At 45.8% G+C, this 12,691-nt stretch overlaps 1 protein-coding gene across 10 annotated transcripts in view; it reads left to right on the top strand.

The window, feature by feature from the left end:
- The window catches only part of LOC135103608 (uncharacterized), a 99,723-nt gene that overhangs the window by 71,096 nt on the left and 15,936 nt on the right, over positions 1 to 12,691 (top strand). For 6 of the 10 annotated variants that reach the window (XM_064010083.1, XM_064010084.1, XM_064010086.1 and 3 more), the window contains exon 4: positions 496 to 1,983. The exons of 2 other annotated variants lie outside the window; for them this stretch is intronic. In XM_064010083.1, the coding sequence (XP_063866153.1) occupies positions 673 to 1,623 (951 nt within the window). In that variant the 5' untranslated portion in view covers positions 496 to 672 and the 3' untranslated portion in view covers positions 1,624 to 1,983. Of the gene's footprint in view, positions 1 to 495; positions 1,984 to 4,556; positions 5,111 to 12,691 lie in introns of those variants that run through there. 2 more of the 10 variants (XR_010270127.1, XR_010270130.1) reach the window with 1 other exon arrangement.

Raw genomic sequence — 12,691 nt, forward strand, 5'->3', positions numbered from 1 at the left:
TACTACTACTACTACTACTACTACTACTACTACTACTACTACTACTACTACTACTACTACTACTACTACTACTACTACTACTACTACTACTACTACTACTACTACTACTACTACTACTACTACTACTACTACTACTACTATTACAACAACAACAACTACTACTACTAATACTAATATTAGTGCTACTGCTAATGTTGCTGCTGCTATTTATATTACTGCAGCTCATACTACTACGAAGACTACTGCTTATGTTAGTATTACTACTACTGCTGCCACTTCTACTACTACTACTAGTACATACTGCCATCACCACCATCACCACCACCACCACCACACCACTACTACTCCTACTCCTACTTCGTGATACTAATATTAGCAGTGAATGTCCGTGTATTTATATTTTTCCCTTTCAGTAAAGTGAATGTTCAATGAAATGCAAACCACCTGGTCGTTAACAGTAATTGAGGCTTGGTTTTCCTGGCTGGCCATCATTAGGGCTGATAACATCGCCTCGTTACTCGGGCACACGCCGCCGCCACCGCCTCCACGCCACCGCCTCTCCCCTGCAGGTGTCGCCGCCGCGCTTCCTGCAGGTACTCGTGCGCGGGGCCACCTGTCGACGGGGGAAAGTGGCCCGCGCCCCGCCAAGTGAACGGCACGCTGCTCTGCTGCATGAGGCCTGTTTTGTTCATGCCCCGCACACCTAGGTCACCTCAGACTCTCCCTCTCCCTCTCTTCCTGCTTTTCTTTTCCTTTCTACACCTCCCTTCTCCATCTCCTTTCTTTCCGGCCTCCTCTCTCCTCTCCACCATCTTGTTTAATTTTTCTTTCATCCTTCATTTCTCAGCTTATCTTGTCACTTTTTTTCCCTCTCTCTCTTTTTTGTCTGCTTTTTTTTTCTTTTCTTCTTCCTTTCTCCTTTCCTCTTCCGTCTTCTATTTCTCTGATCCTCCACTTCTCAATATACCTTGTATCCTCTGCTTTATCTTCCTTCCCCTCTTCCTGCCCTCTTTTTCCTCCTCCTTCTTCTTTCCCCTCCTTTATACAATTTTGTTTAGTATTTCTCTCATTCTGTATTTTCAGCCTTTCTTGTTTTTTTTTTTTCTCATCACCTTCTCGTCCTTACTTTCTTTATTTCATCACTTTTCTTTCTTCTCTCTTTTTGCCTTTCTCCTCCCCTTCTTTTCCTTTTCCTCCATTTCTCGGGCTTTCTTTTTTATTTTCCCTTATACACGCTGCTTTTTCTCTCATCTTTTTTTCCCTCCTGGCAATTTTCTTTTCTTATTTCGTCTTTTTAATTATACTCCCAGCCTTTTCTTACCTCCTTTCTTCCTTTCCTCCTTCCAGCAGTCTTTTTTTTTCTTTTTTCTCTTTTTTCAACATGAATATCTTGTTTTTTTTTGCTTTCCCCTTCTCTCGCAACTCCTTTTTTTCCCCTCTGTTTTTCCCTTCTCTTGCAACTCTTCTCTTTATCTCTGTTGCCTCTTCTCTCCTTTCTCATATCTCTTGAGTCTAGTATCATTCCTTAATTTCTTCTCCCTTACTCTTACTACCGATCTCCTCCTCCTCCTCCTCCTCCTCCTCCTCCTTCTCCCACGCAGACAAGCACCCCGCGGAGTGTGACGAGTAAAAGTCTTCATGAGTCTTAATTACTCATGGGAGGCCGTGGCTCAGTGGTTTGCGTCACGGTGCGCTGATTCGCGGGACTGGAGTTCGAGTCCCGCCCATTACTGCATCGACGGTCAGGAGTCCATTGAGACACACACACACTACGCACACTCACACTGACGTACACATGACACACTGAGCTGTAAATGTCTCTTCTGTTGCTGTTCGTAACTCGAGGACAGTGTGATGGTGTTCTTGGGTGCTTGTTGGTAAGTGGTCAGGTGGGTTAGTGGGTGAATAAGTGGGTTGATGGTTGGAAAGGTGAGTGAGAGGTTTGGGCAGTGATCAGATGGGTGAGTGAGTGGATGGATTAGTGATTGAGTGGGTGAACGGGTGGTAGGTGAGTAGGTGGGTGGGTCAGTCATAGGGTGGGTGAGTGAATGAATGAGTGAGTGAGCGAGTCAGTTATTAAGTGAGTAGGTGAGTGGGTCGGTGGATAAGGGAGTGACTACTGTTTGGCGCGGTGACGTCACGGCCAACAGCGAAGAGACAAAAGGAATGAAATAATACAAGAAAAAGTCACGCGCGGAACAACAACAGCAAAAAAAAAAGTCAGTAAATTAAAAAGAATAAGTGTTTGTATGGCAGACGTGACGCGGCAACAAGAAGGGAGACAAAAGCCAACAACCAACACAATGAAAAATCACCCTCGGAACACGCGCACAAAAATAAATAAATAAATAAATAAAGCAAAATAAAATAAGACATTAAATTATATATCATTCAGTAGTAACCACATAATTTTTTCCTTACATTTCTTACTCCCCACAGACTTTCCCTCTAGCTACTCGTAATATTGTTCCATTGATGTTTGCCGACACAGAGACGGCAAGGAGGAGGAGGAGGGGGGGGGGGAAGGTGAGGAGGCGGTAAGATAATGCTGTGTTAAGGAGCATTACGCAGCACAGCGGGGTCTCAGCGGGACCTGTCAGCCCTAATGTAAATCACGGTGCAGGGGCGTAAGAGGCGATAGATTGAAGGTATTGAGGGAATGAGTGGCTGTATGAGAGAGACGAGAGGTGTACTGAGGAATCTTATTAAACCCTTCACATCTTAGACGTAATATAATATCGTGTTACAGCTTCAGAGTATCATCTCGAAAAGCTCCACCTTCAGGATAAGAGAGGCTCGAGTAGTTTAAGCCTCGTATTGCCTCTAGCTATGTTTTCGTTCTGTGAAATTGTGTAATGCTTAAACACCAGATGTCATATTGTGGTTATCAGTCAGAGGTTTAAAGATGTGCCTGGGGAAGCTTGCAGAGGAATGGTAAAGATTGTATGTCTGGAGCAAATAAGATTAGTGGATAATAATTGTGAGGCGGCCGAATGAACAGGAAAATAAAGTGTACACCTGTAATTATGGTATGATTAGTAACGCATCTGTTTATGGAAGCTTACGTTTATGGTTATAAGATTATATATTTGTGATGTTTAAAGCAGACGCTCGTAATAGTGAAAGCATGTACTTGCAATTGTACACATTGATATCTATAATTACACTCTATCTGCTGCAACCGAGAGATGCTTACGAGAGGAGAACACGAAAGAGAGAGAGAGAAAAAAAAAAGTTTACAATGGAAGACTGAGTAATCACTGGAAAGACTTGTGTGTGGAAAGTGGCTAATCCTTCACCAGGTGGTATCAGGGAGCAGGTGGAGGACGAGGACAAATTAGTAATAACAGGCATCGAAATTTGTTCCAGCTGCTACTTGTCACCGGCGAGGACCTGGAAAGTACGTACGAGGGTTTACAGGATTGTCTTCCTTGGCTGACCTGCGCGTTAAACCTAAACCTCTTCATGGTTCACTTAGATTCACTTTAAGTATATTTTAGAGAAGTATATTTCTCTCTCTCTCTCTCTCTCTCTCTCTCTCTCTCTCTCTCTCTCTCTCTCTCTCTCTCTCTCTCTCTCTCTCTCTCTCTCTCTCTCTCTCTCTCTCTGTGTGTGTCAGTGACCTAAGAATAATCTGTGTGTGTCAGTGACCTAAGAATATTTTTTTCGAAGACACCCGCCGGCTGAGTGCTTGGCGATAAAGAGGAGGAGGAGGAGGAGGAGGAGGAGGAGGAGAAGGAGCAATAGGCCGTGTCCAGCCACTTAGTTAGACACCAGCAATAAAATCTTCATGCAAATAGGAACGCATGCCTGTCTCAATGCCCACCACTCCCTCCCCTCCCTCCCCCCATTAACTCTGGTCACCTTCAGAACCCGGGTGGTGCAATGAGGGGGGATTCTTGTGGAGGTGAAGGCCTTGGGGTCAGGAGTGCATGCTGAGGTCTTTGGGAGTCTTACCTCGACTAATTTCAACAGGTTGTAGTGGAAGGTTTCTCTCTCTCTTTCTCTTTCTCGTTCTCGTTCTTCTCCTTTGGGTTTCAAGAGTGTTTTCGTAATTCTAAAATTTAATAAGAATTCTCCTCGACTAATTTCAACAGGCTACAGTGGAGGGTCTCTCTCTCTCTCTCTCTCTCTCTCTCATCTCTCTCACTGATTGGTTTCAAGGGTGTTTGCGTAAGTCTACAAGTCATTTAACGAAGATTCTTACCCACGAGAGTCAAACTGGTCATCTGTGTAGCGTTAGAAATTGGTCCTTGTGATGGTTCAGTGTGTTTCAGAATAAGTACCTGAGAGGGAAAGACTTGCTTGCTGTTGTGGAGAATCAGGAGGAGCAGGAGGAGGTGTGCGTGCTGAGGGAGATAAGGGTTGGAAGATTAGATGGCTTTATTTTGAGTTCCAGTGGAGAGTTGTGTGATTAAAGAAGCTAGCATTTACTTGTGTTTAAATTAATGTGTTTGGTTAGTGGAGTGTTAAGTTTTTATTTTATCTTCCTTTTTACTCATTTTATTGTTTTGTTTATTTGTTTTTATTTATTCTATTTGATTTTTTTCTTTCAGGTAGTTGTTAGCATCTTGTGAGGTGGTGGTGTTAGTGAGCTGTGTTGTGTTGCTGTGGTGTTGTGAGTTGTGTTGCTGTGGTGTGAGTTGTGTTGTGTTGTGTTAGTGAGCGGTGGGTCTTTCCTGCAGTGTGGAGTCGGTCACTTCATCCCCCTCCAGTTATCGTCGTGCTTTGTCCCGTATAATTATCGTACATTGGGTGCATATTTATGGTGTCTATATATTTTTGTTTATATCCATGTATCCATTCATTTTTCGTAATTACCGTAACATTTCATCTTTATTTAGTGACTGGTGTGTTTACATATTCAATTTAATCATGTATTTTATGTTTATTACCAATTCACTAATAAATTTATGTATTCGTGTATCCTTCTATCTTCTTTTATCTACTTTGTCTATCTTTTTTTTTTATTTATCTAATCATGTAATCTTTTATCTTTTCCTGCTTTGTATATTGTATTTTTCGAAGTAAATCCTGGTGACCTTCAACAAGAGGCCACTGTAGATGAGTCGACTCTAGAGACGTGAAGGGAATGGATTGCAAGTTAATGTTTCGTCTTTGATTGTTCACCTTCACGCTGTCTTTGAATCTGACCCGTGTATAATTCGCTAAGGGTTTTTTTTTTTTATAAAGGACATAATCAAGAGCACGTATTCATTTATTTCTATTAAAACTTCACAAGATAAATGATTGCTTAATTTTTTTTTTATATAACAACTTGACCTTTTTCATTTTATAGAGACTTTAATTGCTTTTTCCTCCATTAAGATTAAATTTACTTCACTTTGTAATGTCCTCCTGCATTTTGTATATTCAATTTTCATGTTTTTTGCGTGCGTGTGTCCTGGTGAGGATCAGAGGTCGGCGTGGCAGTGATGCAGCAAACCGGTTACTTCCTTTTAGTGTTTCTTGTGCTGGTGACGATCCCACACGCTGGTAACAAAGGCACCACTCACCCTTTGAAGCGCCCCACCCGCTCACTGGCTCCTGCTGGTGGCGCCCTGCAGACTAAACACTGAGGGAGAGATAATCTGAATAACTCGGTGATGTGAAAGGTGCTGTGGTAGGAAAAGAGTGAAGAGACAGACAGACAGAGACATAGGGAGCTTGGCCATGAGAGGGAGGGAGGGGAGAAGAGATAGACTCGTAGATAGACTAAAGTAAGGAGAGAAAGGGAGCCTATATATATGCAGGGACGACAGGGGGTACGAATAAGTCACTTTCTAAGTAAAACAGATTTGGTTATTGGTAAGAGAGAGAGAGAGGGAGAAAGGGAACCGAGGACCACTAAAGGGAAGATAAAATACGAGTAATGCTTACGTATGGAAGGGAAGGTAAGGATGATGGTTGCAAGGGAGAAGAGTTCGCAAGGCCAGGTCATGGAAGAGAGGGAGGGAGGAATGAAAGGGAGAAGTGTGTGGGCGAGTTGCTATTGTGTTTTAAGTTAGAGTAGGGTATGGTGTATGGGTAACGGGTTTCTCAAGGTTAAGTTAGGTTAGGTAATGGCAGGTTAGGTTAAGTTAGGTTAGGTAATGGCAAGGGTGTATGAGTAACGGATTGTGCTGGGTGAAATTAGGTTAGGTTAAGTTTGGTTTAGTTATGGATGGAAGGGAAGGAAAAATAGAAAGGGAAGAGAAATGCGTGAGTGAGACGTCAGGTTAGGTCAAGTTAGGTTAGGGCAGGTTAGGTTAGGTTAGGTCAAGTTATGTTAGGGCAGGTTTGGTTTAGTTATGGATGGAAGCGACGGAAGGAAGGATACAAAGGAAAAGGAAGTGCATGAGTAAGATGTTAGATTCAACCCCTTCCCTGCTATTTGGTACATCTTCCTTAATCACTAACCACACTAGGACATCTTTTCTTGTTCTACAGCCACCTCCAAACATCTTATTGGCTAGAAATTGCAAAACCTATTTCTTTTATGCCCTTCTTTTGTGTGTATGCTTATAAACACTTCATGCATTACTTCCAGTGCTTTGAATTGTTGCATCTCGCAGTGAAAGGGCTAATTAAGTTACGTTAGGTCAGGTTATAGATAGGAGGGGAGAGAAGGACGGAACACAAGGAAGAATGAAACGTAACTTGGTGAAATAGTGGATTGGGATAGGTAATGTTAGGTTAAGTTAAATTAGTACTGGTTAAAGTTAAGGATGGAAGGGGAGGGAAGAATATGAATGAAGAAGATGGATATGAGTCTCCACTGTCAAGAAATCGGAGGTGGAGCAGGAAGTAGGTAGTGGTGGCAGTGGGTGGCGGTTGAAGGTGGGGGGAGCCGCGGATGCAAGCTATAAAAACACGGATGAATTGAGCATTGTCTCCGGTAAGTGTCGTTGCAGGGAGTTGTTCTGGTGGTGCAGGTTCCTGGTCAGTGTGTTCTGAGCGGCGTGTCCAACCAGCACAACGCTAGACAGGTTTGCCTTCCTCGGTGCTTTTCCATCTGGTGGTGATCCTAACACATGTACAACGTGTCCTTGAACAGAGGAGGGGTGGGGGTGAGGAAGACCATCTCCTGCTTCCTTAGTAGTAGTGTAGTAGTAGTAGTGGTTTGTAGTAGTAGTAGTAGTAGTAGTCAGAATGAAATATGTATTTGCAAAGACTCCCTTTCTGTTACTTACATTCACTACACTTAAGTTATATTCTTTGTATTCTTATTACGTCTAGGTCGTGAACGTCTGCCCACTCCTTCCCCTCTCCGCAAACTTTCAGTAGTGCTTATCATCTCACTTGCACCTCATCCGCCATATTTCTCCCTCTGCTTACACTTACTGTCTCTCCCTTCCGCCCCTTCCCCTCCCACTCTGCTGCCTGTCCCACCAGTGCCAGAATAGAACCGTGACGTCACCTTGTCCACCACTCATCACTGCCATCACCACGATTCTCGCCTGGTAAATCTCAGCCTCACTCACACGACGCAAAATAAGCGACAGCAAGTCAGTGTTCGTGAAAATGGCTGTAAAAAAACAGCTTAGTAATGTAGTGTGTTCTTGTAAGTTACAATAATACGAAGAAAACTTAGTCATTCAAACAAGGGTCAGTGGTGGTGAGGTGCAGGTGAACACTTGCGCAAAATGGATAAGGTATTTTTAGGTGTGTGTTGTACTGCAGGGTGCGTCCGGAGAGAGAGGAGGGAGGAAGGAAGGGAGGGGAGGGTATGAGAAAAGGGAATGAGGTGGTGGGGGAGGATATGGAAAGGAAGGAAGAGGAAGGACTGAAGGGCAAGGCGTGGCCGCCTGGCGCCCCGTCGCCCCTCAGATGCTATTATCTGTCATCTGTTATTATCTTGTCCGCCATAATATTTATATCCACGATAACAGTGCATATTTTCCTTTCTGGGTGTTTTTTTCCTTGTCGGTAACTTGTTTATTTTCATGAATCATAATTTAGTGTTCATGGACGCCCTTTCCCTCGCGGCTCAATGAATACTGCTTGGGTAATCGCTTCATCACTGGCCTCCGTGGGGCCGCTCCCCCAGCCCTCCGCGCGGGTCACGCCTCGTCTCTATGTATTTAAGGAAACAATTAGGCGGAGTAATCTGCCTGGGTCATCTCGGCGTCCGTGGATGGCCGCATCCATCACCCGGCGGCGAAGGGCGGCAGGGCGACCCGGCAGATACCCCTTCAACCCCGCAGGTGTGTGTGTGTGTGTGTGTGTGTGTGTGTGTGTGTATTGTAGCCCTCCTGGCACAGCCTGCCAGGGGCCTCGCATCGTACAACCTCACGGGCCGAAGGAATGTCACTTGATTAGCCACAGCACACACACAAGGCCACCGCGATGAGACCCGACCTTGGATGAATTACACGGTGGCCACCCCACGCGGGCGGGAGTGGAGTGCTGGGGGACAGGGCGCGGGACACTCCAACCCCATGCCAGTGCCTCGTGGGTCCACTCGGCAGGGCAGCGTTCCGGGGCGATGTCCTCCCATTCAGCATCCGGCTTAGGCGGGAGTACTGGCGTTGCCTTGAGGAGCCTCGTGCTGACCCGCCGCGCCACAGGACAGGTTTGTGAGCACCCCGGGCACTCAAGACGCAGCTCGCCTCAGGGTCGTCAAGGGGAATATGAAACTGTTTATGTATGAAGTTTACTTGATCTTCCGCGCTGTGCTTCCTTCACTTCTGTAGAGGGAAGATATTGCTGGTGTGTTTACCGCGTTTCCTGCTGGTGGTGGTCGTGGTGGTGCCGCTGCCTTCATAACACGTGTTTTTACAACAATTTATCGTGAATAAAACCATGTCCTTTTCATTTCCTTGACATCTTCCAGCCGTCCTTTCCACTTCTCCTCATCTCCCCTTTCTATCCTTTCACACACCCCCTTCCCTAACAATACTCCCCCGCCCCAAAAGATGCAATATTCCCGCGCCACCCTCCATCAACTGCCAGGATGACTTCCCCTCTCGGCGCCCCTCCAGGTGCTGGGAGGCGAGCACGGCGGGGCGATGGACGCTCACGGAGGCTGGCCCGAGTGAGCCGCAGGCCAGCACGAGCCACCCATGATCCAGCGCGGGCAATGATCCAGTCACGGAATATATCCACGCTGATGTGCCTTGGTGTGGGTGATAAAGGGGGGGTGGGAGAGTGTGTCTTTCCCCGTCTTCTCACTTGATTTTTCACTTTCCCTCCCCTCTCCTCCCCATCATGTCTTCTTCCCCTTCTCTCTCCCTCCCCACCATGTCATATTTCTCTTTCCTCTCCTCCCCATCATGTCTTTTTTTCCTCCCCTCTCCTCCCTATCATGTCTTGTTTCCTTGCCCCTCTCCTCCCTATCATGTCTTGTTTCCCTGCCCCTCTCCTCCCCACCATCACTTCCATCCCCATCCTATCAACATTCCTGTCCCCTCCACACGTATTCCACTCTTTTCCACTCTTTTTCATGACTCTCCTATTCCACCACACCTGTTTATTTCATTCCCACCCTTTTAATCCACTTCCTACTCCATACCTTGCCCTCCCATCATCATCATCATCATCATCATCCTAATCATCCCATGTACTTACTCGTATTTCACCATTCCACCCTTCCCTCATTCATATTCCACACCACAATCCTCGCAGACTAATCCTAATCACCCATCTCCACCCTTCTACTTCCTCCTCCACACACCTCCACAATGCACCCTTTCCCCAGTGCCCCACCTCCACCCCACCCTGACACCCCCTCACCCCACCCTGACACCACCCCCCCCTGTTTATCTTACCCATTTAGAGGCTCACAAGAGGAAGAAGAGGAGAGTGGAAGCCGCGCCCAACCAAAAGCCAGATGTATGATTATGACGCGTCTGGATTATAACGTCAGGTGTGTTTGGTGGGGAGGGAAGGAGGGGGGTGTTTGTGTGGGTGGGTGTGCGGGGCTGCCATCCATCACAGCGCCGCTAACGGAGAACCTGGCAGCTCCTGAAGGAAGCGAAAGGAAGAGGCCAGGCTTGATTTGTCTTCCCCGTAGTGAGTGTAGGAGTGCCTCGGGAGTGAAGACAAGCCAGTATTCTGAAACGGTTGCCTCTCTCACCACGACTGTTTTCGAAGGCCACAGAGATGACTAGCCGGGTTGCCAAGAGTGTTTCTCCTGTTAGTAATGCAGAAATCCTGTTAATCTGTCACTGGAAACGTGAAAACACTCTTAAATTCAACTTCAACTAGAGCCTTTGGAAAGTAGTGGAGGTGCGGCGCAGAGGTGTTTTAGAATGTGTCCCTTAGTGAGATGTTTGAATTCATTGGAAGACAAAGAGAATGAGGAGTGTGAGGGAGACAACAGCAAGTGAAGGGAATATAAGGAAGAGGGTGAATTGGAGGAAGAGAAGGGAAAATAAGGGAGTCCAGGAAGGAGATTATAGCAGAAGAGTGGAGGATAAGGAAGGTGGTGAATGGGAGGAGAAGGAAGAGGAGCAGGAGGAGGAGGAAGGGAAAGTTCAGGTGGAAGATTATAGGGTAGAGAAGGATTGGGATCAAGGAGAGGAGGAAGAGGAGAGGGAGGAGGACAGAAGATTGTATGGGAGGAGGAGTAATGGGGAAGAATTGTTGGGAAGGGAAGAATATATAAGAAGTGAAGGGAGTATACATTTCTCTCTCTCTCTCTCTCTCTCTCTCTCTCTCTCTCTCTCTCTCTCTCTCTCTCTCTCTCTCTCTCTCTCTCTCTCTCTCTCTCTCTCTCTCTCTCTCTCATGCACCTCCTTATCTTTTTTTTCATAATTTTCTTGACTTTTATTTTCCTCCTCCTCCTCCTCCTCCTCCTCCTCCTCCTCCTCCTCCTGTAACCCCCGCTGTTCCTGACACGTGCGAGGTATGAACACATTTTTATTAATTTTATGCAAGTGAGAGGGTGTCTTGCAAGAGGAAGACGAGGAGGAGGAGGAAGAGGAGGAGGAGGAGGAGAAGGGAAAGAAGAGAGATAATAATAATAGACACACATCGTTTCCTTTCTTCCATCCTCCTTTTCCTTCACACCTCCTCCTCCTCCTCCTCCTCCTCCTCCATGTCCCATTCCACAGCCCCTCCCTTATCTCATCCTTTTCTCATCCCTTCTTTTGCTTCCTCTTCCTCCTCATCCTTCCCCCTCACCCTCCGCCCCCCTTCTTCTGTCCAGTGCTGCCATGGGGGGGGTGCTACTCTGAGGGAGGTCCTGAACTCTGACCCCTACGTGACCCCCAAAAGTGCCCCCTCCTCCTCCTCCTCCTCCTCCTTCTTCTTCTTCGCAGTCCTTCCTTCCACTTCCTTGACGAGACTTTACCTCCACTTTCCTCCACTCCTCTCTCTCTCTCTCTCTCTCTCTCTCTCTCTCTCTCTCTCTCTCTCTCTCTCTCTCTCTCTCTCTCTCTCTCTCTCTCTCTCTCTCTCTCTCTCTCTCTCTCTCTCTCCTACAGGTATTTTCCGGTACTAAGTGATCACCTGTTGAGAGGTTAATTAGGTAAAATAGGTAATCTTTATATTAACTGGCAATGTTGGGTTAATTTAATTTCTACGTGTTTTTTCTTCTTCTTTCTGTTCTTTTTTCTCTTTTCTTTCCTTCTTCGTTCACTTTTTCCGTCTCGATATTTTCTTTATTCTCCCTTTCTCCTCTGATTTGTTTGCCTTTCTCTTCCTGTTCTTTCTCCTCCTATTCTTCCTCCTTCTCTCCCTCTTCCTCTTCCTCTTCCCCCTCCTCCTCTTGCTCTTCCTCCTTTTCTTTTTCCTCCTCCTCCTCCTCCTCCTCCTCCTCCTCCTCCTCCTCCTCCTCCTCCGCCTCCTCCTCCTCCTCCTCCGCCTCCTCCTCCTCCTCCTCCTCCTCCTCCTCCACTACATCATCATCATCATCATGCAAAGGAATACAAAGGGAGACAAACAGCAGCTGATCTTGAGATTCTCACTATGCTGTTTGTATAACTATCCTACACTAACTACTAGAGGTAGAGACAGGATAGCACCACCGCCACCACCACCACCTCGACCATCATCATCATCATCATCATACTCGTTGTCTTTCTCGTTTTCCTTTTTATCATGTCCGTTTTCTTTGTTTACACGCTGCTTTCGATTTCTGTCTTGCTTCTCTCTCTTTCTTCTTTTACTCCGTTTTCTGTTCAGGAGTAAGAAATATGTAATCGTACTTTTTTGCTTGTTTTAATCGAGGGAGGGATTGGTGACTCTTGGATATCTTATGCTTGTTTGTTTTTTTATTCTTTTTTTTATTATTTTTATTTATTTTTAACTCAGAGAACACCAGCCACGGATAAGAGAAGAGGGAGACGCACGGACGATCAGACAAACAGGATAGGCACATAGATACACTGACGTATGTAATTAGTAGTAGTAGTAGTAGTAGTAGTAGTAGTAGTAGTAGTATATTTTTAGTTTTGTTTTTACTTTTAGACAATAATTCTCACTCATTTCATGTAAAAGTATTAACAATTTTCTCTCTCTCTCTCTCTCTCTCTCTCTCTCTCTCTCTCTCTCTCTCTCTCTCTCTCTCTCTCTCTCTCTCTCTCTCTCTCTCTCTCTCTCTCTCTCTCTCAAAAGACCATGTTATTTTGACAAGCAATAAACACACATCTTTCACTCATAAACAGACACACAGACACACACAACACACACTTTTTACCTCCTCCTCCTCCTCCTCCTCCTCCTCCTCCTCCTCCTCCTCCTCCTCCTCCTCCTCCTCTTCAGGGAT

This window comes from Scylla paramamosain, chromosome 9, assembly GCF_035594125.1.
Source record: "Scylla paramamosain isolate STU-SP2022 chromosome 9, ASM3559412v1, whole genome shotgun sequence".
Classification (NCBI taxonomy): Eukaryota; Metazoa; Arthropoda; class Malacostraca; order Decapoda; family Portunidae; genus Scylla; species Scylla paramamosain.